A 26,593-nucleotide genomic window follows, 5' to 3' on the forward strand; every position below is an offset into this window, starting at 1 on the left:
TCCCTCTTTGGTCAAACTAAAATACATAAATAATTAAATCAAACAATAATTTAAAAAATGAAAGTAAAGAGAAAATAAAACAAATTTTTACTTGTCATATTCTTATTTATTTATTTATTTATTAGATTTTGCTTTAGGACATGTGCAGTCACCGGAGACATAAGAGACCAGAAAGCAAGAAATTGCCCCCTGGAGGGATGGCCATAAAGCAATCCCTTCTCCATTATCCTCTTGTGATTTTGGGCATGGACGCACAGGTGCCTGGCATGTTTTAAGCTACCAGGTTCGGGACTCAAACAGTGGTCTACTATGTCGAAGTCCAGCGATGTAATCATTATGCCATCTGCTGGTCCCCACTTGTCATATTCTTAATTTAGTTTGTCGTTAAATATCAACACTCCAGAAAGCACCAAAATGTAACACCCACCTGGTGTACTCTTAGTGCATGGTTCTTGATGGTGGCTGGTGGTGTAGCGTGAATTGCCGCCTTCCGATGTTCTTGGTGTCTGGGCTAGCGCTCGTTTCTGATTTGGCACTCTCCTGACCCCCTAGCATGTTCTAAAAAGTATTTCATAGCATAACTTCTTTGTTTATTAAAGACCGATGTGAATTAGTTTCGGTCTGACGATGCTCTGGGAGCTTCCTGCCCATCTGGCAAGTGTCTGGAGGATGCTGGTGTAGTAATGTCCAGGCTTTGAGTCTAGCCTGTGGAGTCCTGGGTATGCTTCCGTAGGTGCGGGAGTACTCCAAGCAGGAAGCAGTGGCCCCACCAATCTGTCTGTGGTTATTGCTGTATTTTCCTTGACCTCATTTCCCTTGAGCACAAAAGCACGTCCTTACTGTAAGTCAGGAGTGTATTTCTGGTACCTGCCACCTTCAGTTCTTGGGTTACAGTGACGATTCTTATTAGAGCATGACCGACTGACTGTCTTGAACAACACTTTTTAAACAAATTTTCTCTGCTTTTCAAAATAATATTTGTTGAACCTTGTTTGTGCCCGCGCTGACTTAGCACTATAGTGTAAATTTCATGCATTTCACTGAATGGCGCTGAATGTAGTGATATTTTTGACATGAGTGAGGCAGAAGGAAGAGATCGCCAGCCACAAGCCCTGCTGCCGGACAAGGCAGACAGCCATTCCCAGAGGCCCTAGTCCCCCGTCCCTTGTCCCATATTCTCAGCTGGGGCAGCCGCACAGTCTAAGGCATATACAGACCACCTGTGTAAAGTGAAATACAGAATTTTCTTTTCCTTTACTGTTAATGGATGATAAAAATCAATTATTTTCTCTGTGGTCATTTAAAAAATAGCCTTATAGAGGGACAACTGCCAGTGACCCATACATATTTGAAGTGTATACTTTGATATGTTTTGACATGTTTATATCCATGAAATCATCAAAGCCAAGATGATCCTCCTTCCTGTTTTTCCCTAGTCAACCCTGGTCCACTTCCTGTCACTACAAATTAGTTGATGTTGTCCAGAGTTTTATGAAAGTACAGTAGTACAGAGTGCACTTAAAAAAATAATCTGGCTTCTTTTACTTAACATAATCACTTTAGCGTTTGTCCGGGTTACACGCAGCAGGCGCATTCTTTATTGTTGCTGGGTAGTGCTCCATTGTATGGACGTACCGTAGTTTATTCATTCAGAATGTTGGTGGGTGTTAAGGTTGTTTCTGGGTTTTGGCTTTTATAAATAAGCTGCTGAGAACATTACTTATGTCAGTGATAATCAAAATTTAACTTATTTTCTGGTCTTTCCCTTTCTGTAGGGTGCGTTCAACTGCATTTTTATTTTTCTCCTTTTGTGTTATATGAGCACTAGTAAACTAAGAGGAGCAGCCTGTTTTGGGGATGACTTTTTCTTGGTTAAAACCATGGGCTACTCATCACAGCATCTTCGGATATCTTTTTCTTAAAGCAAGTGTGGTGCAGACACCAGTTTCCTGGATTTATAAAGGCAGTGCTAAATGTTTCCAAATGAGTCTCAATTACTTGGGTGGTGTCCTGTGCCAGCAGAGTTGCACGCGCTTCCTGGGAGCCTTGGAAACTGCTTGGGACAGATCCCGACAGATCCCAGAGCAGAGACCAGGGTCACAGAACCCAAGAAGGAACCAGCTTGTTTTCTCTGCCTCAACTCTGAATGTTTTTTACTCTAAGAACCCTCGTCACCTTGACCTCACGTTAGAGCAGTGGAGCGATCCTCCAAATTCTTGGCTTTGTTTCTTATCATTTATTAATTTTATCAAAAAGGATTATTTGTTTAATTTCATTATTGCCATTCTTCAGCTTGACCAAATAGAGAGAAAGCAAGCTGCCAGGGCCAGGACTTGAACTGTGGTCCGCCATGTGGGAGTCCAGTGTCTTAACTACCATGCCATCTGCCAGCCCCATTCCTTATCATTTATAATTCTTCCCGCAGTAATTCAGGGTACAGCTGTCACCGCTCTGCCTTGCGTTGTCTTTTTCCTTCCCTGCATTGTCCGGGAATCCTGTCATACATGGAGTGTCTTTTCCTTGCCTCTTTTTTTTTTTTTTTTTTTTTAACCATACGTTTTTTTCTAGTTTTACTTTCTACTTGGGTGGTGTCCTGTGCCAGCAGAGTTGCACGCGCTTCCTGGGAGCCTTGGAAACTGCTTGGGACAGATCCCGACAGATCCCAGAGCAGAGACCAGGGTCACAGAACCCAAGAAGGAACCAGCTTGTTTTCTCTGCCTCAACTCTGAATGTTTTTTACTCTAAGAACCCTCGTCACCTTGACCTCACGTTAGAGCAGTGGAGCGATCCTCCAAATTCTTGGCTTTGTTTCTTATCATTTATTAATTTTATCAAAAAGGATTATTTGTTTAATTTCATTATTGCCATTCTTCAGCTTGACCAAATAGAGAGAAAGCAAGCTGCCAGGGCCAGGACTTGAACTGTGGTCCGCCATGTGGGAGTCCAGTGTCTTAACTACCATGCCATCTGCCAGCCCCATTCCTTATCATTTATAATTCTTCCCGCAGTAATTCAGGGTACAGCTGTCACCGCTCTGCCTTGCGTTGTCTTTTTCCTTCCCTGCATTGTCCGGGAATCCTGTCATACATGGAGTGTCTTTTCCTTGCCTCTTTTTTTTTTTTTTTTTTTTAACCAATAGGTTTTTTCTAGTTTGTGTGCAGTTGGGGGGGGCGGAGAGGAAATCTGCCTCCCTCCCCGGGGGGTGAGGGATGACCATACTACAGTCCTTCCTCCATTCTCTTCTGGGGATTTAGGGCCTGATCTTACACAAGCCCAGTATGCCTTTCAAGCCACCAAGTCCAGAACTCGAACCGCACAGTCAGCCATGTGTGACCCAGCTGCCTTAACCTCCGCACCACCTGCTGGCCCCCTTTACCTCTAATAACAGGCTGTGGCCTCGGTGTGAGGGACTCCACCCAGCCCTTCATCTCCACGTTCCCCTGTTCCAGTAATGACCAGGTCGGGCTCAGTCCAGGGTGCACAGAATATTTCTCTCCATGTGAGACCGAAAGATCCTTGTTAGTGCGGCACACTTACTGTTGTTTTATGGCCGGAAAGTGTGTGTATTTGAAATATAGGGACAGCCAAGGAGAGGGAGAAAGCAGTGAGGTAAGGGCATGCCACAATCCCTTCTCCATTATTCCACCCTTTCAGGATTTGGAAATACATGCATGTGCACGTGCATCCGGCTTGGTTTTCAAGCCGCTGGGGCCAGAGTCTGACCTGCAGTCAGCCAATTGGTCACAGGGCTGGCCCCTTACTTTTTTTTTTTTTTTTTTTTTTTGGATAAAGGAGTATCTGAAGAGCGATGGGCCACCTTAAGCACTTCAGTCCTGGGGATGCTCCAGGCAACAGCTGGCCTAGTGACTGGTTCAGACTATCTAGGCGACAGCTGGCCTAGTGACTGGCTCAGACTATCAGTGGCGTCTGCACCGTCCCTGTCAGGGAAGCGCAGCAGTGCCTGTCTCGGTCTTCGCAAATCTGATGATTGGCTTATGTGTAGAGTCTATTTCTTAATGTCCGCCAGGTCTTAGGGGTGCACGGATTCTGTGTCCCTGCCGGGTTCTGCAGACATAAGAGCCTCCTGTTTACAAGACAGGCGATTTTACCGTGAGACGGACAGGCAGCTCCCTCAGGCTTTGGACTTTGATTTCGCTAATTTCGGGAAATGGTACAGGTGTTCAGGATGGGGTGATGATTGTTTAAGATAGGAAGTGGAGGTGTGTTTTAGGATGTTGGATAAATGCTACAGGCAGGATCTCTGGCAGCTGTGCGGCCCCCACAAGCAGGCTGTTACAGTTGTCCAGGTAACACACTAACAGGACATAGAGAAGAGGGCCAGACTCTGCAGTGCTGGCAAGCTGAAGTGACACGGCATGGCCATGGATCACATGGCCTCAGCCAGAGGAGTCTAGGGTGATCTCAGGTCCTTAAAACAAAACAAAACATTTATTTGTTTGTTTGTTTTGTTTGTTTGCTTTGTTGTGATTTTCAAGCTACCAGGTCTGGGACTCAGACCGCAGTCAGCCATGTGGGAATGGTGTCTTAATCACCACACCACCTGCTGGCTGAGTTCTTAAGAATGACTTATTTGGGACCAGCAGATGGTGTAATGGTTATATCACTGGACTCCTGCATGGCCTACTTTGGTTCGAGTCCTGGACCCGGCAGCTTGAAACTCATGCTGGGGGCATGTACATGTGTGCTCAAATCCCACGAGGAGAATGGAGGAGAAGGTATTTTGCTGCATGGGCCTCCCTCCAGGGGGTGATTCCTAGCTTTCTGTCTCTCCATTGAGTGCCTGCACCAATAATTTTATTTATTTATTATTATTATTATTTTAAATTTATTGTTATTTTTTCAATTTGCTAAATGGCATGTGTGCTCACCAGAGAGGCAGAGAGAGAAAGTGAGAAAGCAGCCACCAGGACTTGAACCGTGGTCAGCCATGTGGGAGGGAGTCCAGCACCTCAACCACCACGCCACCTGCTGGCACCCTAAGACTTTTGACTTCATAGAAATAGTGGTGATTTTAATTAGCACAGGGCTATAAGAGGAAGAACAGGTTTGGACAAAATGTTGAGCTCAGTGTTTGAAAGGCTGAGGTTGACAGATCCAAGAGTACCCTGGGGCTGATGTCCCCAGGAAGGACTGGCACCTGGGAGCGTGGGAGGGGGACTAGCCAGAGTGCAGGTCTGACAGTTTCCTGAATGTGTTGGGCAAGCCTGGGGGAGTGGGTGAGCATTCCTTGTGGGGAGCATTGTGGACCAAGAAGGCAGAAAGCTCGGTAGAAATACCCATGTTGGTGGGACACACAAGAAGAGGAGCCCACAGAGGGGACACCAGGAGAACTGCCACTAAAATGGTGGGAGCACTTCGAGCGGGATGGAGTCATGAGTGCTGCAGACGCAGAGAGGGCTCACACTAAAGGAGCCCCGGTTGGTGGCCACAGGAATCCGGGGTGTTGGCAGGTGCAGAGAATGGGATTACAGTACAGATGATGGGGTTGGGTTAGAGCACTTTTGGAAGGAAGGCAGAGTAATGAACCCGATTGTTGTTTCTATGGCTAAGTAGAGCTGGTAATTTTATTCCCTTACGAAGTTTTGTTCATGGTAGTGTGCATGTGTGCACGTATGAGAGAGAAAAGCACCTTCCGCAGGACTTGGCTGCCCAGGGATCCCCTCCTCCAATCTTCCAGCCTGCTAGGGTCCTGGGTGTGCCTGCATGTGCCAGGTGTGTCTCCAGGGCATTTGAACTGTGGTTGGCACGTGGCTCCCACTTCTGGAACCTGGTATATGGCCCGCTGTGCCACAGAGGCCGGGCCTGGAATAGGCAGATGTCCAGGTTTTTTGGTCCTTGGCCACTTAGTCTCTAATCTAGGTCTGAGTTTTTTTGTTTTAGGGAATGCTAGGTTTTTATGCTTTGTAAGGGAAAATGTATTTGTAAGTTTTATTTATTGGTCTTTTTCATGGTGGGGGCACATCCCACACAGGAGCTCATGCTGTGGTTCTCCCTCCGGCCTCCTTGGGAACCAAACCCCATTCTCGCACGTGGACCCAGCATGGTAGAGCGGCACCCCACTGCGGTGTCACCACAGCTGGCCCGAGACCTTTTTAAGAAACTATTTTATGTGGTGGCCTTAAGATCTATTTAGTGTAGTGATCTTAGCATTAGAAAACCTCCTGAAAACTGGGTGAAATGTTTTTCAATTTATGTTTTTGTCTGTGAGACTTTGATCTGAATAGAAAGCACAGATTTTGGGGGGATTCTCCTGATGTGTTCTTGATGTCCGCTCCACTGTGCACTGGACCTGGGATAGAGGGCCTCTCTGTACAAAGTGTGGGCTGGAGTGGCTGGGAGGCCGCTCCGGGAAATGGATGTTTAGTAAGTGCTCGGGTGGACGAGCCCTGTGAGAGCCCAGAGGACATCAGGCATCATCTCGTGCAGCGATGAAGGGAGCCTGGACGAGTTTGGGGAAGAAAACTCCAGGAATACTCGGTGACCTGTGCAGTTTGTAACCGTTCCTGTTTGAACATTTGTTTCTTTAGGCCTGTCAACTACTTGGTCCCAGAATTCTCGGTCCCAGCACAGGAGAAGCTCCTGCTCCAGACATGAAGATCGAAAGCCTTCGGAGGTACTTCTGAGCGCTTGCCTGACTGCATGTCACGCACGTGTGTGCCCGGGTCCATGCTGCCCACGCACGCGGCTGGGTGATTGATGTCTCTCTGTGCAGTCCAGGGCAAGTTCTTTAACCTCTCTGTGCCCCATTCCGAAGCCCCACCATGGGACTAACACAGGCGTCTGCCTCTAGGCCCCCTGTGAGCACTAAGCGGGTTAATACATGCAAAGCCCGTGAATGGTTCCTGGCACGTACGGTGGACGTGCTCAGTAAATGTTAGCTATTATTATTAATTATATTCTTTCTTTCCTTTCCTGTTCCATCTTCGCTGGCTCCCAACATCTTTTCCTCTGGCCAGGAGATGAGCGGGTTCCGCTGCTGCCAAGTCACTGCCAGCCTCAAGTTAGTTTTAGCCATGATTTGTGGCTTTTTTGGCAACAAACCATTGTAATTCTGGGAATTCTGTTTTGGGGATTATGTTAAGGCTTCCCCCCCTCCCAATTTGTTTTTATCTTATGTTTCCCCTGCTCCCTACATTTTGTCATTTCTTTATCTGCCTCCCCTGCCTCCCAAGTTGGTTTTTGTTTTTTGGGACCTTTCTCTGTCCTGGCTTTCGTGATTAGGGGCCCCTACTAGTCCTGAGACCTGTTTTCTCTGAAATGCCCATTTGAGCTCTGAGGTTTTCTATCACTGAAGTGTTGGTGTTACCACGGTTTGTAGAGAGTGCGCAGTTTATCACAGCTACGGGTGTGCAGGTTATTGGACAGAAGTTTTGATTGGACACTTTGGTCTCGTGCTGCCTCCCGATAGAGTCTTCAACAATAGTGTCATCCTGTCACGGCCGATCAGAGCTGATGGCACATGGAGTGCTTCGGGGGTGCTGTGTGGAGGAGCAGGAGCTTGGTGTGGGTCAGCCTCTGCACGAGGGGGTTGAGCACATCCTTCTGGACTGAAGGAAACCACCCCAGGGGGCTCCTACACACCAGATCAGACCTTCATGGAAGGCGGCCGTTTTAGCCCCTCGCCTGTTCCAGACCTTTTGTTCTTCTGGTTGGACCGTCCCGTGCTCCCTCCTCTGGTTCCGGAGCGCCCCTGCCCTCTCTGTTTCTGCTTTCCTTCCTTGCGCTGCCCATCGCCCTCAGACACCTTTCTGATGTTCACGCCATGCTGTGATGTCAGCCCAGGAGACGGGACAGGACCTGGGGCGTGGTGTGGTGCACGCCAGTGTCCAAGGTGTCGACGGGCCTGCCCTCCCAGCGCTGGCACCACTGTGCTGTCTTATCGCTGACCTGTGATTTGGTCTAGACTTCCCTAAAATGTCTTGAAGGTGCTCTTGAGTCCAGGCAACTTTATACGTAGTGTGGGCCTGGGTGAGGGCACCTGCCCCTGTTCTTGACCAGTGTCTCCCCCAGATTGTTCAGTAGAAGGGATTGTGGGCTGCCTTTTCTCTTCTCTTGCTTCAGTCTGATTTTCTTTCCTTTTGGGCAAACCCTCCTCGTTTTTCTTACATGACTCAGTTGGAGTATGCTTTCATTCGATTTGCTTATTGAGGAGTTAGACCGAGAACTGAGGTATGAAAGTTTTTTTCCCCCTGGGGTGGCCAGGGAGTGCGGGGCTGATGATGCTCGCGTGCTCTAGGCAGGCACCTGCTTCGGGTCCCGGGCTGAGGAAGCCTGGAATTTGGTGTGGAAGTGCACAGCCAGGTTCTTGCTGTGGATGGAACTTAGGCCCGATGAGTCGAAGAGAGTGCGGAGGGTGGCAGGCGGGAGAAACGGCCTTATTCAGACTCTCCCTCAGACTTTATTATGGTCAGGTTTATTCAAGTGATCCCCAGTTTGAAAAGCCACCAGGAAAAACAAATATGGACCTCTTAGCTGGCATATGATGTGGACTGTGTTTAGCAGCCCAAGAAAGAACTCCCTGTCCCGAGAAGAGAGAGTTGGGCATTGTGACTTGAGTCAACAGAGGGCAGCTTGCAGATGCAGGCTTGCACCGTGCCAAACACAACCACTGGCTGTGCTGATGCCAAGGTCAGAGCTTCCTCGTGCCGCCCTTGAGAGTGGACTCAGGCTGGCCAGCGAGGGCGCCGGCTGGCGGCCTGGCGGGGACCCCAGATACCACAGGCCCTTGAGTCTGCAGAGCCGTGGGCGCTGGGAGGGCTCCTTCCTGTGGACTGTTGCTTTTTTGCCTGTGACAAGGAATCGGAGGAACTTCTTGGCAGAGGGAACATTTGAGTCTTGTGGGTCTGCTTGTTTCTTGTAGTTTTGGGGAGAGGGTAGTGACTGTCTCTCTTTCTCTCTCTCTCCTGTCCCCGCCAATCCCACTTCCTGGCAGTACCAGGTGAAGGTGTGCAGACATACTCATTGTTCGACCCCGCATTCTTGCCTGCAGCCTGCTGCTTCTCCCAGATTTTCCCAGGCCTGTGCTCCTGGCTGACCCTAGCCAACGGGACCTTGACCTCTGCCCCCTCCATCTTGCCACAAACCCCGAGCTCTGGCAGGCAAAGGCAGCAGCGCCTGGGCGAGGGCGGGGGCAGTCTGCATATAGACAAGGCTGTGTGGTGGCTCTCAGGAGGCTTTGGCTTGAAGTTGTGTGGCTAGTGGAGTTTGATTTCTAAACATTTACCAAAAGAGCACCCTTGAGTGAAATATCCCTCCAGGGATCCTCAGGTGCTTGTTTGCAGGAGCCCTTGTGAGTTGAGAGTCCTTAAGACTTTCAGGGGACTGTGAGGTTTCTCATCTTATTGTGTTGCTGTTGTGAGAGACACTCTGGTTGCTGTGTTGGCCGAGGGAGTGGGAAGGCCCCGTGCTGTTCTGTCAGCTGCTGCCACCCCGAGCCTGAGAAAGGCAGGTCAGGCGAGGGGTTCCCTGCAGTAGGTCAGGCTTGATCTGTGTTGATACAGTGACCTCGTTACCCGGCAGCTCCATGGCTACGCTGCAGCTGCCAGTGCTCCGGAGAAGAATGCAAATATCGAATGTCGCTGTCCTTTTGTCTCCCTCCCCAGGTGTTTAGGACAGACCTGATCACCGCGATGAAGCTGCACGACTCCTACCAGCTGAACCCGGATGAGTACTATGTCCTGGCCGATCCCTGGAGACAGGAGTGGGAGAAAGGGGTCCAGGTGCCAGTGAGCCCGGGGACCATACCTCAGCCGGTGGCCAGGTAGAGATGCTCCCGGAGAGGAGCGCTGCCCACCCTCCCGCCTGCCCTCGCCTTTCCTGACAGCCGGGCCCTGTGAAAAAAGCAGTTTCTGAGTTAGCAGTAAAGTAACAGGAGCTCTCAAGGTCAGGTAGAAACTCACTTCTGTCATAAAAGGTTGTGATTTTTTTCTTTTTTTTGAGAGGTTTTTGCTATGGGGTGCATGCGCTTGCCAGAGAGAGACAGAGACAGAGATGGAAAGTGAGACATCACTCCCCAGGGGATGGCCACACTGTAGTCCCTTCTCCATTCTCCTCTAGAGATCTTGGGTACGCACACACATGTGCCTGGCGTGAGTTTAAGCCACCGAGTCCAGGACTCGAACCGTGGTCGAATACATGAGAGCCCAGTGACATAGCCATTACGGCAACTGCTGGTCCCAAGGGTTGTGATTTTTTTAAAAAAATTATTTATTTTAAATTTTATTCATTATCATTACTCTTCAATTTTGACTAGAGAGAGACAGACAGAGAGAAAGGGAGAGTGAGAAAGCAAGCCATCAGGTTCGGGATTTGAACAGTGGCCGACCATGTGGGAGTCCAGCACTTCAACCACCATGTCACCCGCCAGCCCCAGGGTTGTGATTTCGAGGGCCTTAGACCTTCAACTCAAAATCATTATGACCCTCTTGGGAGGGAGGCGTTGCTCTCGTGTGAGAGGAGGGCAAGTACCAGGACATTCTGGCCATGACTGACTGGGAGTAGAATCCAGATGTTCACCTACTGCTTTCTTTCTTTTAAATCAAGAAAGAAATTATTTAATTTTCTTTATTTATATTACTATTTTTAAATTTGCTGTAGAGCGTGTGTGTATGTGTGTGTGTGTGTGTGTGTGAGAGAGAGACGCCAAGTCCAGGACTCCACACACACCGTTGGCCATGTGGGAGTCTGGTGTCTTAACCAACCACTGCGGCATCTTCCTTGCCCCATGCTGCCCCCCTTTTTAAAATGTGCTGTTGAGCATATGCACTTGCCAGAGAGACACAGGGAGAGAGGGGAAGTGAGAGCACCTCCCAGGGTGGGCGGCTCCATCAGGGTCCCTCCTCCATTCTTCTCTGGAGGATTTTGGGCATGTTTGTGCGCGCGCGCGCACACACACACACACACACACACACACACACGCAGAGTTGGTGTGTCTTTCAAGCCACTGGGTCCTGAACTCAAACTGTGCAGCTGGCCATAGGGGACCCAGATGCCAGAGCCACCATGCCACTGACTGTCTCTGCTGCTTCCTTTGCTCCCTTACTCCCTGTCCCCTCTGGAAAAAGGAGAGTCTGTCCTGAAGGTCAGATAATGCCCCCAGCCTGGTCTTGATGCCACAGTCTACCTCCATCTTCAGCCAGCTCTGGGTATTGGGCAGCTGTGCTTGGTGTGTACCCAGAAGGGTCTCCAGACGTGACCTGAGCCTTCCGTGTGGGCTGGCCCTGCAGTGTCATTTCTCCACCTGGACTTGTTGAACCAGCCGGGCAGCTTCGCAGGCCCGCAGTGGTCCGCTCCACCTTTGGAAGAGGGTGGGTGGGAGGAGACTTGCCAAGTGGGACTTTGTGGAAAGAGGACTCAGAGAGGAGAAATCTTTGGCGAGCTCGGGTGCGGTATTGTCAGTTGGTTGTTTTGGAGTGCGTTCTCTGGATGTGCTGAGCCAGCACGGGCCTCCTTCAGGATCTCCCAGTGTGATGGCCTCAGGGGCTGCCCTCAGAATCTGGTTGTGAGCAGTTTGGTCATTTCCTCTTTGAGGAAGGATCAGTGCCAGAACCTGGCTTCTCTGCCCTGTCAGCAGGTACCTCCACCTCTTGGCTCTCACCCACTTTGGGGCTCTTCAGGCACTTGGTATGGTCGCGTTTGATTGGACATTTGGGGATCTGAGGAATCTACCTGATGGGGGATGCACGTCCACGTCTCACGGCAGTCCCTGCGTCCTTCACAGGGAGGCTCAGGCGACCAGCCGGGGATAGAGTCCTGGCTGTGGCGTGGGCGTCCCCTGTGCTGCGCAGGATACACACGTATCCGAAGTCTGCCTTTCCTCGGGCCATCTCTCCGTGCCGCCGTTGCGGTGCGCATGAATGTCCTGGCTGACGCTCTCATCTTCTGCTGAGAAGAGAGGCCAGTGCCAGGTTCTTATTAGGCCGCGCTCCAAGGTCACTGTGGGGTTCCTAACCATGATGATGGAGGTGGTTACGCTGGGGAATTAGAAACCACTGGTAACCAGAGCTAGACAGGCTGCTGTGACCCTTAGGGGCACGTGAAACAAGTGTGGATGGATGGGCCTCCGATTTGACGTGCTCCTCTGTGACAGAAATGGCACAGTGACCTGCTCCTGTCCCAGCAGTCTGTTTTCACTGTCCTGCTGACCTCAGCTGGCACCACGGACCACGAAGAAACCAGACAACAGAACGTGTGTGTGGGAAAATCCTGGGATCCTTCTTCTAGGGATTCATAATGCACACGCACGTTCGAAGTGCCTCACTGGAAACGAAGAAAGAAGTCCGTCTGAGGTGTAGCCGCCCCGTCTCACCCGGCGTGGCTGTCCCAGCCCGGACATTACTTGCGGAATGCCTTGGTCTCCACTGGGAGCCCAGGACAGTGGGCGTGAGCATTCGCAAGGCTTGTGGATGTTCCTGTTGAAACCTGCTCTTGGTAGAGGAGAAGTCCCTTCCGTCTGCCCAGCTCAGTGTCACTTTAATAGCAGCACTGCAGTGACCCTGAGAGCGAGGACAGTACTCCACAGGCCCTTCAGGCACCACGAAGGCCCGACCGGGAAGTGTGCGGCGGAGATGTGGAGGGGCTCTGTGGCCCCGGGGGCCTCCTATGGGGAAGGCAGCGCTGTTCCAAGTCTGACGTGACCTGCTTTGCTCACGTGCACCCCCTGTGGAGTGGGATGAGGTGGAGAGCGCTTGGAAGGTGCACAGGTCGGGCGAGGGTATGTGCAGAGCGAGGAGAGGGAATGACAGGTCCCATACCTGGGGTCACAGCATGAAGGGAGAGTCCCTACGGGGAAATGGGACTCTTCTCTGTCGCTCGGTATGGACTGTAGTTCCTCTCCCAACTGGTAGGTTTCTTAGGATTGGCTGAGGCCTAGTTGTCTCTCTGCACTTTTTTTTTTTTTTTTTTTTTTTTTTTTAGGGAGGATGAGAGTTTACAGGTGTAATCCCCCATGACAGGTCCCATACCTGGGGTCACAGCATGAAGGGAGAGTCCCTACGGGGAAATGGGACTCTTCTCTGTCGCTCGGTATGGACTGTAGTTCCTCTCCCAACTGGTAGGTTTCTTAGGATTGGCTGAGGCCTAGTTGTCTCTCTGCACTTTTTTTTTTTTTTTTTTTTTTTTTTTTAGGTAGGATGAGAGTTGACAGGTGTCATACCCCCACCCCCCGCCAGCTCCCAGCATCCTGCTGTAAGTGCCCTGCTGGTGTGGCCAGTGTCACGACTTCTGCCACCTCAGATGTTGAGCACCCAGTGCTTGGTCAGGGCGGCAGCGATGGCAGTCCTGGCAGGGTGTTCAGTGTTGGCAGCAGGTCCGAGTCTCTACCGTAGGTGGTGGCACAGCAGCTGCTGGGAAGCTGGCGGGAGACCTGCAGTTTGTACTTGTGTCCTCTTCCACTTCTAGGCAGGGTTCAGTCGGCAGGGACAGTCGAGTTTCTGGCCTTTGCTCTTTCTGACTCTGGTAGTGACTTGGGGTTCTGAAGCTTGGAGGCGGGAGCTGCCCCTCGGGCCTCTGACGGACCTCCTGTGTGGCACAAGGGTAACCCGGTACCTTGTTTTCCTGTTAACAGAGTTGTATCTGAAGAAAAGTCACTCATGTTCATCAGGCCCAAGAAATACATCGTGTCCTCGGGCTCCGAGCCTCCCGAATTGGGCTACGTCGATATCCGGACGCTGGCCGACAGCGTCTGCCGCTATGACCTCAACGACATGGACGCTGCCTGGCTGGAGCTGACCAATGAGGAGTTCAAGGAGATGGGTGAGCGGCTACGTGGTGTATGATGTCCTTAACTCGCGGTGGGCGGAGACGCGCTTGGGCACGGCGGGGAGTCAGGACGCCAGCCCTTCCTCCTCCCCCCCCTGGCCAGGCTCCATGTGGCACAAGGGTAACCTGGTACCTTGTTTTCCTGTTAACAGAGTTGTATCTGAAGAAAAGTCACTCATGTTCATCAGGCCCAAGAAATACATCGTGTCCTCGGGCTCCGAGCCTCCCGAATTGGGCTACGTCGATATCCGGACGCTGGCCGACAGCGTCTGCCGCTATGACCTCAACGACATGGACGCTGCCTGGCTGGAGCTGACCAATGAGGAGTTCAAGGAGATGGGTGAGCGGCTACATGGTGTATGATGTCCTTAACTCGCGGTGGGCGGAGACGCGCTTGGGCACGGCGGTGAGTCAGGACGCCAGCCCTTCCTCCTCCCCGCCCTGGTCAGGCTCCAAATCAGGCTCCTTGGAGGTTGGCTTGTGGGGCCCCTTGGATGTGTTGAGGTAGATTTGGAAGCCCTATGGGGCTCATTTATGGCTCGGAGAAGAGTGGTGGGTCCAGTATGGATGTTTCCATGGGCACGGAGTTGGGCAGCTGGTGGCCAGGCACCATGCACTTTTCCATCTCTGATCGGATTGTACCTGCTCACTTGGTTAGCAAAGGAACAAGCCTGAGGAGGCTGGGATAGCCGGAGGTGTCCACGATGTCCTGCTCTAGTGTCCCTTCTGCTATGACGCCATCAGATCCCTTCCTCTGTGGCCGGGCCTGCTGTGTCTCAGATGAGCCCTTCCGCAGCCGGGCTTGCCATTTCCAAGCTCATCACTGCTGTTTTCACCTCACTGGTTCCCCTGAAGTCCTTCCCCAAACCTGGAGTGCTGTCCCCCTGCCGCCTGTGTACCACCACCCTGCCTTTCCTTAGCCGAGCACCCCGTCCGCTGCCTTCTCTCTCCTGGAAGTTACTCATCTTCGTGCATGTTGATGTGGAGCTTCTGCACCCCAGGAAGTTGCGTCTCAGTGTCAGGACTCCATGGCCTGTGGGTATGTCCCACATGCTGATCCTGACTGCTAAGGGTGGCCTCGAAGGTCAAGTCCATGCTCAGGGTGAGTTACTTACTGAGGAAGTAGTCCCGAGATGTTCGGTGCTAGCTTGCAAAGCCCTGAAAGGCAGACTATGTTCCTTTGTGTCTTCCTTGGAGCCTAGCATGGGATCTGTCCTGCCTTTTTTGCTCACCAAGGAAGAATGGGAGCCATCAGGAATGTTATGATCTATTTTGACAGATAAAGTAGGTCTTTTCTTCTTGGTTCTTGCTTTAAGTATTAGTGGCCAGCACGTTAGCAGGCTGAGATCGTTTACAGAATGTTCATAAGTTTTTTGACCTCTTGGAAACAAATGCTGTATTGTAGCTTCATAGATGATAGAGATCTGCTTCGCAAGTGGCTTTATGAAGAACTGTGTAGAAAACTTGGCTGGCTGTAGGTGTCTTATGAATAGGTCCAGGGATGTAGCACGTAGACTCCTGGGGCTTTTGTGAGTGTTTTAAGTAATAAGAACTAGGCTAATTTTGCGGATTTAAAAGATATTGCTGAGTATTTTGGCAGGATAAATTAAGTAGTTGCATTGCATCAAAAAAAAAAAAAAAACAACTCACATGCTTAAAGACATTTTCCCTAGTAGTTACTGACCTTCATATGTAAAAATTAATTGTAGGGCATAGCATTGTATTTTGAAAGCCAGTGCTTAACGAGGTATTTTCAAATCTGGTAGGAAGAATTGGGATAAAATGCTGATGAAAATGCCTGTTCATGGAGAAACCACCTCATAATAGGGTGGTTTTTCGAATGTGTTTAGGGTTTATTCCAAGCAGGCTGTAATATATTCTCCAAATTGTTCAAAAACTTGAAAAGTTCATTTGATGGTTTCAAAATTTTAAGTTGTCACAGGCTCTAATGACATTTCCTTTTGGGGGGGGCACTCAAATGTTCCCTTTGAGTGATGTTAGGGGTTTTTTTTGCTATAGGGTATATGTACTCGCTGGAGAGACAGAGATAAAGGGCAAATGAGAAATCACCTGCCAGAGGGGTTGGCCATACTGTCATCCCTTCTCCATTCTCCTCTTGGGACTTTGGGCTGTGTGCACACGCCCCAGTGTGATTTTATTATTTTTTTAAATTAAAACAAATTTTTTTGTTTTTAAGGATTTTGCCATAGGGCGAGAGAGAGAGAGAGAGAGAGAGAGAGAGGTAGAGAGGTAGAGAGGTAGAGAGGTAGAGATAGAGATAGATAGATATCACTTCCAGGAAGAAGGGCCACACCATAATCCTTTCCCTCCATTCTCCTCTTAGGATTTTGGGTACACATGTGCATGTGCCTGGCATGATTTTCAAGCCACCAGGTCCTGGCCTTTAACCCTGGTTGGCCATGTGGGATCCAGTGCCTTAACCTCCATCCCAACTGCTGTTGGCCTCTTGAGGGTTTTTCTTTTTAAATTAATCTCTTTAAATTTGACCAGAGAGGGACAGAGAGAGAGGAAAAGTGAGAAAGCAAACTGCCAGGTCTGGGACTTGAACTGCAGTCTGTCATGTGGGAGTCCAGCGCTCTTAACCACCACGCCTCCTGCTGGCCTCATGTTTTCTTTTAAATTGTTTTTAAGGTTTATTTTATTCATGATAGAGTCTGTGTATGTGAGAGAGGGAGAGAGAAGCACCCTTGACAGGGTCTCATGTCCCCAGCCCTCCAGCTCCTCAGGATCCTCCGCGTGTGCCTGCTGAGTTTTCAAGCCAGCCTAAGGTCCAGCCCACGGTTGGCCACGGGGCTTCTAGCACTATAGTTCGGTTGATCCACCAGGCTGGGCCTGAGTATTTTCTATAACCTTTCTTGGACACCCTCCCCACCCCCACCCCCGCCTCTGTGCACCAAGTATTTTTATGGTAGGAAGTTTGGAAAATATTCACAAGTAGAAAAAGATCAAAGTTTTATTCCACTAGTTATAACCACAATAACCACTTGACATTTATTTTTGATCTTTCTCGCATAAGAGTACATTTCATTTGGCTTACAGTGGGCTACCTCCTTTGCTTCAGACATTTCTTTGAGTTTTAGTTTTTCATGCGTCCGATTAACTATGCATTTCAACTTAGTGCAACTCAGAGGGAAAGGAAGGATAAACCAGTTAAAAATGGTAGAGTGCTAGCAGTAAAATCTGTTTTCAGATGTTATTTTAAGCACCAAGAAAGGAGATTTTTAAGAAACACTGAAGACATAATTCTCAGTCATGGTTTCGAAGTCGTTTACGTGCCGGTTGTTTTGTGTAGCAGTTAGGAAGTGGCTGATGTGACCGCGTGTGTGTTTGATAGCCGGGAATACTTTTGGAATTTAGCTTCTGCTCTTCTGCTTAGCGTACTGCACCTGCAGCACTTGACCCCCAGGAACAGACTTGCCTAGAGATGGAAAGGCACTATGCCTTTAACTTAATGATCCTTCCTTGGAGAGACTTGAGGCATGCCGTAGTAAATCTGGGGGTGCTTAGGGATGAATTGTTTATACTATAATTTATGCATCATAAATTTATAAGCATGACGAACCAACAAGGGATTTGTCGTAACGTTCATCGTTACGCAACGTGGGTTTGTTAAAAGTGGGTTCTGCGGCACTGTTCCTTCAGGGATGCCGGAACTGGATGAGTACACCATGGAAAGGGTCCTGGAGGAATTCGAGCAGCGCTGCTATGACAACATGAACCACGCCATAGAGACCGAAGAAGGCCTGGGGATCGAGTATGACGAGGATGTTGTTTGTGACGTCTGCCAGTCGCCAGACGGGGAGGACGGCAACGAGATGGTCTTCTGTGACAAGTGCAACATCTGTGTGCATCAGGTGTGTGGCGCAGCGGCCCCAGGAAAGACGCCTGGGATAGGAGCCCTCTACCAGTGGAACTCGGGAACGCCAGGGTTGCTCCCTCTACCGGGGTTCAGTTTTCATCTGTCAGAAGTCCTGTAAAGAAATGTGTCCCTGTACATGGCTTTTTTCCATCCTAGTAGGTTCTTAAAGGTTCAAGTATGTCCTAAAGCTCTTATAACCAGACGACTGGGAGCCCCTGTGGGGATCTTTCTTCATAGAGTGTTTTTATTCTTATCCATAGAAGTCAAGTTTCTTTAAAAACAAGGAACTTCAGAGCCCCCCCTGTCCTGCTCCCACATCTGAGTTTTATGTGTTGAGAGTACTGAAAAAAGAAACACACTTGTGATAAAGTGGTTAGTTTCCTAATACAAAGTAACAAATTGAAACAGCAATTCATTGTCTAAGGTTCTGGAGGCTAGAAGTCCAAAATCAAGATGCAGGCAAGGCTCTGCTCCTTCTGAAACATGTTGGAGTCCTTCCTTGTGTCTTGCTAGCATTTGGGGGTTTGCTGGCACTCCCTGGCATTCCCTGGCTTGCAGCTGCCATCCATGTCACCCTGTTAGTCTGTGTCTTCATTTAAGGACACCAGTCATTGGATTAGGGCCCGTCCTGCTTCAGCGTGTTCTCATCCTAATTAATTACATCTGCCGTGATCCTGTTGCTAAATTCGATCACACATTTTGAGGCAGCGGGGATTAGGATTCACCATGTCTTTGTTGGGGACAGGAGTCACCCCCTGCCATTTGTCAGCATGCGTTAGTGTATAAACTGAGCTGTTGATGGAGAGGAAGGTTGCCCGCCACTTCCTGTCCTCTCTCATGGTAATAGGATTTATTTTGTTGCTGGCTTCCATCCACAGACAGATCCATCCTTAGACTTCAGTGAGAATGGGTATTTGGGAACTTTCTGACAGCCTCAGTACTTCTTACCTCTTTTATTTATTTTTTAGTGCAGCAGTGAACTAATTTGGGCTTGTGTGAGGCTGTGCCCACTCATACCCTTTGAATTCAAACCATCCTGAGCTACTTTATTTGCATTCACTTGTTGCTGCTGAAATTTAAAATGAACTTGGATTTGGGCCCAACACTTGACTGGGTGACCGGTCGGGAGAAGAGTCAGGTTTGCTCTCTGACACTCTTGGGCGTCATTTTCTCTGTTCCTGCTCTGCCTTGTGAGGCTTTACTTCTGTGTGGAGATTTCAGCAGCTGTGGCCTTGTCCCAGCTCATTGCGACAGGGAGACTTGAGACGGTTATCTCTTGCCTTTGTGCCGTAGCCCATCTGGCGGCTCTGGACTCCATCCTGTCTGTCTAGGAAGTTTCCTGTGGAGGGTGGAGAATGCTCGCGGCGGTGCACTGAGCTCTGCCCATGAGCAGTGTGACCTCGATCCTTGCACTCCTGTCGCCGGACCTCCTGTGTGTACTTGGATAACTTTCCCTCATCTTTCTTTGGGATGGTGGTGGCAGAAAGCACCCCCAGTGGGACCTATTCACTGTGCAGTCCTTTCAGCATTTCCTCCCTCCTGTAGGGTTTGAGTCTAGCATGCATGTGCGCTTGGTGTGGTTTTTAAACTGCTTGATCTGGGATTCGATCCAGAGTGGGCCATGTGGGATCTGGCTTCCTTAGGCGCCAAGCTGTGAAGCTGGCCTGACTATCAGGCTTTCATGCCATTCTGCTTTTTGTTTCTTCCTGTAAAGTACTTAATTTGGGGAAAGGAGGATTCTTCTTAAACTAGTTGAAGTCCCCCTTCCCTTTTTAGAAATAACCTCCTGAGATGATTTCCTCCATCTTCTCTAGAGATTCTGAGATATGTATGCACACATGCCCAATGTGATTTTTCTTCTTTTTTTTATCTTTTTAATTTAATTTAATTTATTTACTTACTTAATTTGGCAAAGAGGGACAGAGAGAGAGAGAGAGGGAAAGTGAGAAAGCAAGCCACCAGGTCCAGGACTCAAACCGCACTCGATCATGTGGGGAGTCCAGCACCCTCAACCACCATGCCATCTGCTGGCCCCAATATCTTTTTTTAAAAAAAGAATCATTTTATTTAACTTTATTTATTATTATTATTTTCCAATTTGACCAGAGAGAGGGAAAATGAGAAAGCAAGCCACCGGGTCTGGGACTTAAACCGTGGTCAGTCATGTTCGAGTTCAGTGCCCTTAACTACCATGCAACCTGCTGGCTCCCCAGCGTGTTTTTCAAACTGCTGGGCCCAGGACTTGAACCACAGTAGGCTACGGTGGGAGTCTAGCGCCTTAACCACCATGCCACCTGCTGACCCTTGGACTCCCGTGGGTTAGTGGCAAAGCCGGAGCTGGAACTACCTTCCCCCGTCTTCTGTTCTGCCTGCTGTACCCCCTTGTCTCTTCCTTCGCGTTCACTTGATTCGGAGAAACCTTTAATGGCTTGTCTTTAAGGCATACTTACATTATTTAATCCTTTAAATTAGCTTAGGTCTGCTTTCCCAGTTTTTAAAAATGATCTTTTCAAGTTGTGATTCTCTAGAAGGCATGATACAGACCTTTAGTGTCTGAAACCTTAATAGTGTCATTTAGCACCATTAGATGTTTTCCTTTCAGTCCGCCTTGTGTTGACAGTGGCTTATTCACGGCCCCGCCACGCCGCTCCCGGCCCCTGTCTCCGTGTGGCTCTCCTGCGCTTGCTCTCACCCTGTGGTTTCCTTGTCGCGTCCTGGGTGTGCAGATTGCAGAGCGGCTGTGTTTTTTCTGTCTGGAGAACTCGAGCTGCGTTTCTGTGACTCTCAACTTCCTGGCTTCCAGTTCATTTAAGGATAAAGTCCTGAGCAGTCGGGTTCTTGGAGGGCTCTGAGTGTGCTCCTGGTAGCATCGTGGTTTTGTTTCTTCACTTATTTAACATTTGCCTTTTCTCTCTTTGAGCTATCTTAATTACTTCAGTTGTAAAAGCCTTGATTTCTGCAGTTTATGCCGAATTGTGTAATTTTTGCCATCTTGTGCAAAATGGGCATTGTTTTAAATATCAGCTCAAGAGACCAAATTTCGTCTGCCTAGGACATCTCTTTTTCCTGTCTCTGTTGGGAGAAGGTTGGAACCAGGTCCAGCCTGGGGCCTGGATGCAGGGGCCCTGGGTGCAGGGGCGGGCCTCAGGTGGCTTCCTTGACTTGCTGGAGGCTCCACTGCCTGCCCCACCCTCCTCAGTGAGGCCAGAGGGGCAGCTCCCCGCCTCCCCTCTGGAGTGTTAGGATTGCTGCTCAGGATTGAGAAGCTGGCATAGGCGAGCTTCTGTGTCAGTACACAGCACTTTGCTTTTCCTTTCTTTCCCTTTTTTTGGGGGCGGGGGGTCACCACGTCTGTCCTTCAGTAGTTCTCAGGACCACTGTCTACTAAGTGAATATGCCTTGTGCCTGCAGAGCTACTACACCCACTGAGTGCCACGGGGAGGCGCCTGGGGTTTTCCTGAGGCACAGCTAGGTGGACGGGGCCACAGCTCGGTGGATGGGGCCACAGCTTGGTGGACGGGGTCACAGCTAGGTGGATGGAGGTCACAGCTAGGTGGATTGGGGGGGTCACAGCTAGGTGGACAGAGGTTGCAGCTGGGTGGACAGGACCACAACTTTGTGGACGGGGTCACAGCTAGGTGGACAGGGTCACAGCTAGGTGGACAGAGGTTGCAGCAAGGTGGACAGGGCCACAACTTGGTGGATGGGGTCACTGCTAGGTGGTTGGGGGTCACAGGTAGGTGGACGGGGCCACAGCTAGGTGGAGGGTGGTCACAGGTAGGTGGATGGGGCCACAGCTAGGTGGATGGGGGTCATAGCTAGGTGGACAGAGGTCGCAGCTAGGTGGATGGGGCCACAGCTTGGTGGATGGGGTCACAGCTAGGTGGATGGGGGTCATAGCTAGGTGGACAGAGGTTAAATTCTTCCTTACGTGGCCACACACACACACATGGGGCCACAGCTAGGTGGACAGAGGTCGCAGCTAGGTGGATGGGGCCACAGCTTGGTGGATGGGGTCACAGCTAGGTGGATGGGGGTCATAGCTAGGTGGACAGAGGTTGCAGCTAGGTGGACGGGGCCACAGCTAGGTGGAGAGGGTCACAGCTAGATGGAGGGGGTTTACAGCTAGGTAGACAGGGTCACAGCTAGGAGGACGGGGCCATAACTAGGAGGATGGGGCCACAGCTAGGTGGATGTCTCTACTTAGCTACTTAGGGGGTGGTTCTGTTAAAATCTTCCTGTTTGTTTTACATAAAGAGATATAATGGGGAAGAATAAGGCTCTTCTCTTTCTTTTCCTTGGGGCTGTGCCGTGGCATTACAGGCCTGTTATGGGATCCTCAAGGTACCAGAAGGCAGCTGGTTGTGCCGGACGTGTGCCCTGGGGGTTCAGCCCAAGTGTCTGCTGTGCCCCAAGAAAGGCGGTGCTATGAAGCCCACCCGCAGCGGAACCAAGTGGGTCCATGTCAGCTGTGCCCTGTGGATCCCCGAGGTAAGTGTGGTTCCATAGCTCCTTAGCTCAGAAGGCCTTGTTTTTCACTGGGATTGGGTGGGCAGGGGGACCCGCTCACAGCTAGGGACAGTGTACATGACATTAATGGCTGCTGTTACCCTGAATCCCAAGCACACGGTCATTGTTGCACGTGCATTTACGGGAAGTCTAAGGGAAGCAGCAGTGGGGTGGACTGAGCGAGGTTGGAGGTGCTCAGCCTCTCCTCCACGTCCATCACACTGAGCCTTCCAAGGCCCCCCTACCCCCACAGACCAGAGTGTTGGCCGCCTCTGGCCTGGGCGTGTCTGTCCTTCCCTAAGGACTGGTGTAAGTCCTTGTGTGGCAGGTCGTACATGTGGCACCACTGCGGTTAGAAACCAACACTCTAGGTCAAGCTTTTGTGTTTTTTTTTTTTTTTTTTTTAAATTCTTCCTTGGCCTCAGCCTTTTTAATTTCAGGTCTGGTCTAATTTATTTCAAGTTCCAGACCTTGACTAATTTAATTTGCATGGCTCACTATGAGAATATCATTTGTGATTCAAATTTCTACAATTTTTGGTGTGTGGATTTTGGTACCTTTTCCTCCTGCGGAAAATTACCTGGGAGTGATTTGGATTGAGGCTTCATGATTTGGGTCCTGCTAGCACCAGAGCTCATGGCGTGGTGTCAGTGGTGAGTAGTGATCGGGGTGGCTGCGGGCATGACTACCTGATTTGTTGGTAGTTTTCCATGCTGGGTGTGGTCGCGTTTTCTCACTAAAGATTCAGACTGTTGCGTTGTCAGAAAAGTCACAACATTTTTTTCTATGCAAAAATACATCGTGACTTTTTCGACAACCCTGTAGTTTATATTTGCTCCGTCGTCGACTACTGTTAAACATACATAAGGTGGATATTTAGCCTTGACCAGTTCCCTCTGGGGCAGAGGTATAGTAGACTGCATTGTCTTTGCAATCTCTCGGGTGAGAAATGAGCACTCTGCTACCTGACTGGTTTTGTTTATTTTATTTTTTGGTTTTTGCTATAGGGTGCTTGTACTCACAGGAGATAGACGCAAAGTGAGAAATCAGCCCCCAGGGACGATACCTATGCCGTAGCCCTTTCCTACTCTATGCTCTCGGGAGTTGGGAAATATGTGCGTGCATGCATACACACACACACACACACACACACACACATAAATACATACCTCACATACCTCGCGAGAGGTTTAAGCCACTAGGTCTCAGACTCAAACCACGTTGGCCACGCTTTGCCCACCACACCACCTGCTGGCCCTTACCTGACTCTTTACAAGCAGGGATGTCTGCTCTGGCTGGGGTCTGGGCTCCGGGCTTTTCTCCCGTTGGGCCAGAGCTGCAGCCCTGGGGCTGGCCTGATGCTTTTAAAGTAGGGGTTTGCTGGTTCTAGAGGGCGAGGGCCCTTGCCACTGTCTGGCTGGAGGGATACGGGGAAGTAATGGATGTTCGCGTTTCCCGTGTTGAATAGCCTCTGATGGCCTTGTCACCTGTCTTGCTATTTGGCCTTCCAGGTGAGCATCGGCAGCCCCGAGAAGATGGAGCCCATCACCAAGGTGTCGCACATCCCCAGCAGCCGGTGGGCACTCGTGTGTAGCCTCTGCAATGAGAAGTTTGGGGCCTCCATCCAGGTAATTAGCAAGAGCGGCTTATTTTTCTTTCCGAGTCGTAGGCGGCAGGATGAACGAGGGCTCTGAACTGTGGGTGGTTTGGAGGAGAGTAGGATCCCGGAGGCCGGGTGAGCCTCTGACAGCCCTCCTGAGGTTCCAAGGGTGGCTCCTGGCCAGTGCGAACACCTCGAGTCGGCCGATGTCCCCTGAACTTGGACAGGCACGGGGTCAGCTGAGTCTGCCTGGTGGTGAGGTAGCCGGACTCTGTTCCTCCCACGCTGTCCTAAACAGACGACTCCCGAGAAGAGCCAGCATGTTAGAGCTGCTGCTTGCTGTAGTGCTCGAGCCAGCCACCTCCTACTACAGTCCCCGTCATCACCGTAGCTGCAGACCCACCTGCGGCTGCCTCCTGGGACTGCTGCTTGACGAGGAGTGTGCACACCTGTTTGTAATCAGCTGGGCACCCTGGTGCTTTCCATGTGTGGGGAAACAGACTCCTTGAGGCACCGACTGGGCAGAGGGGCATCCACAAGTTGCCGCACTGGGCACCGTTTGCATGCATAGTTACCTGATCTGCACGATTTGGATATCGGGTTCTTGATGGCCGTGTGTGGGTGGGGAGAGCGCCCAGATGCAAAACCATTGCTTGTATTCGTGTCCAGGTCCGAGGCAGGTAGAACCAAGAGAACGCAGACAGCATCTATGTCATCTAATATCCCGAGCAGCTCGTTTCTGGGGCTTACAGGATAAAATAAAGCCAGTCGTGATATGAGAAGGTCCAGCCTGGCGCTCCTCTGGGATATACCAGCATAGGCCATGGCTTCGTGCTGAATTTCCTCATTGAATTCTGAGAGCAGAGGACCTATTTTAGGTCACTTTTTGATGCAGAAAACAACAGCCAGGGACAGGCATAAACTCCATGAATGTGGTCAAATTGCCCACTGTGGGTTTTAAAGGACCGCAGTGGTCAAAATCAGCTCATAATCTATCTGAAAATCTCTATCCACACAGTACCCATTAACTTCAGGCTTTAATTTTCCCCTTTTTTTCAAGAATTGTTTTAATTTTATTTATTCATCCCATTTATTTTAATTTGACCAGAGAGAGACAGAGAGAGAGGGAAAGTGAGAAAGCAAGCCACCAGGTCCAGGACTCAAACCATGGTCGACCATGTGGGATTATCCAGCGCCTTAAGCACCATGCCACCTGCTAGTCCCCTAATTTTTCTATTTTTTACAATCCAAGAGGTTCTGCTTTTTTCCTCATTATCACTTCTATCAGTCTTGACTATTCCAGATGTGACAGAAATACTCAAGAGGTTGGGGCCAGTGACAGCTGGTGGGGATAGACAGGAGACTTTGAAGATAGTGAAGAGATTTTCTTATGTGAATAGAATCAATTTTAAAGTAAAACATGACGGATTCCTCTGGCCTGAGAGCTAGATTGTGGACAGAGAGTTGAGGAAAAATAACAAAAGGCACAAGCACTGTGTGTGTGAGTGAGTGTGTGCACACGTGTGCCCCAGGGAGGTGGACATCATTTTCTTGCATGTTACCTGATGTTCTTCTGAGCAGAGTTTATGCCCTTTCCCGAGCACCCCGAGCATATCCTGGTCCTTAATTGATGTTTAAATGAGGTAGGCAAATGGGATCTTTGTTTCCCATTTGAAGAGGGACGATATAATGACTTTCACTTTCTCATTGCCACTGACCTCTTTTTCCCCAGAACATTAATTTGAAGGAGAAGTGGCCAAGGAAGGCTGCTGATTTTTCATATCTGCACAGAATGGATAGATTTTATTAAAAGAATTCCGCTCTGAACGTCTGCAGCTGTGAAGGCTCTGGTTGACGTTTTTGTAACATCTGTTTGCTGAGTCAACCTGAATAGGAAAACCCAGAGGAAGGCCACTGGGCGTCTTTCCAAAGGCCTGTATAAATACTCCGCTGCAGCTCATTTCTCTTTAAGGTTAGCGCGCTCGGGTTAAGTGTGGTGTAAGCCAAACACAGATAGTGTCTCGGGCGCCTGTTCCTGCTTCTACTTCCCTCTTGGGCGCGGGCTGCAGGGAGGAGCCCTGGGTCTCTTCGCCATAGTGGCCAGGTGTGCGTGTGTGTTCTGCCACCAAAGCTGATTTCACGTCTTTCTTGGAATTAAAGTTATTTATAGATAAAATCCTAGATTCACATTCAGGTGTTGGTGATAGAAGAGCTGGGATTTCTGTACCCTGAGTGAGAGCCCTCACAGGGACAGCAGAAGTCCTGGCTGTCTGTGAGTCACCTCAGATACTGAGCGGATGAGGGGACAGAGCCCCAGCACTAGCTTCTGCCGTCCGTCCCCAGGGCTGTAGCCAGGGTCTGCGGAGCAAGTTTAACGCAGCTTCTCAGTCGGCCTGCCTCTGCAGCCCTGGCGTGCCCTGGGAGCGCCTGGCCCCAAACAGTACAGTGTTGCTTTTACGGGACTGACTTCAGTCTCAGCGAGGATGCTCCTTCCAGGGATTTGAGCAGAAGACCAGACGGGGAGAAGTTAACCACTCTGCTCCTTGTAGGCCAGAAGCTTTCGGTCCTGTCCAGGGCACTAAGTAGTAGCCCTGTAAGGTGGCGAGCCGGGTGGGGGCGGGGTTTCTGTGCAGCTTGATGAGCCCGGCTGCTTGTTGGTCGCCCTGGGATCTTAGGGTCCCGCTGCTGCTCTTGTGCTGCCAGGCTGGCATGCACAGAGCTCAGGCCTGGCACTGTAGCTCCCAGCAGCCTTCCTCATCCAGCCAGGCACCTTCACTGGTGAGAGACCATCCCCGTCTCTCTGGTGCTGGGGCTCCTTGTCCCTG

The 26,593-nt window shown here is 50.1% G+C and overlaps 1 protein-coding gene across 4 annotated transcripts in view; it reads left to right on the forward strand.

Annotated features, from left to right (window-relative positions):
- Positions 1 to 26,593, forward strand: part of JADE1 (jade family PHD finger 1) — an 81,022-nt gene that overhangs the window by 39,169 nt on the left and 15,260 nt on the right. For 3 of the 4 annotated variants that reach the window (XM_006153156.3, XM_006153155.3, XM_006153154.2), the window contains exons 3-8: positions 6,549 to 6,634; positions 9,624 to 9,781; positions 13,586 to 13,773; positions 17,443 to 17,654; positions 21,983 to 22,150; positions 23,680 to 23,796. In XM_006153156.3, coding sequence (XP_006153218.1) covers positions 6,549 to 6,634; positions 9,624 to 9,781; positions 13,586 to 13,773; positions 17,443 to 17,654; positions 21,983 to 22,150; positions 23,680 to 23,796 — 929 coding nt within the window. Of the gene's footprint in view, positions 1 to 6,548; positions 6,635 to 9,623; positions 9,782 to 13,585; positions 13,774 to 13,934; positions 14,120 to 17,442; positions 17,655 to 21,982; positions 22,151 to 23,679; positions 23,797 to 26,593 lie in introns of those variants that run through there. The other variant, XM_014589589.2, reaches the window with a different exon arrangement.

Source organism: Tupaia chinensis, unplaced genomic scaffold (assembly GCF_000334495.1).
Source record: "Tupaia chinensis unplaced genomic scaffold, TupChi_1.0 Scaffold000362_1, whole genome shotgun sequence".
Taxonomy (NCBI): Eukaryota; Metazoa; Chordata; class Mammalia; order Scandentia; family Tupaiidae; genus Tupaia; species Tupaia belangeri.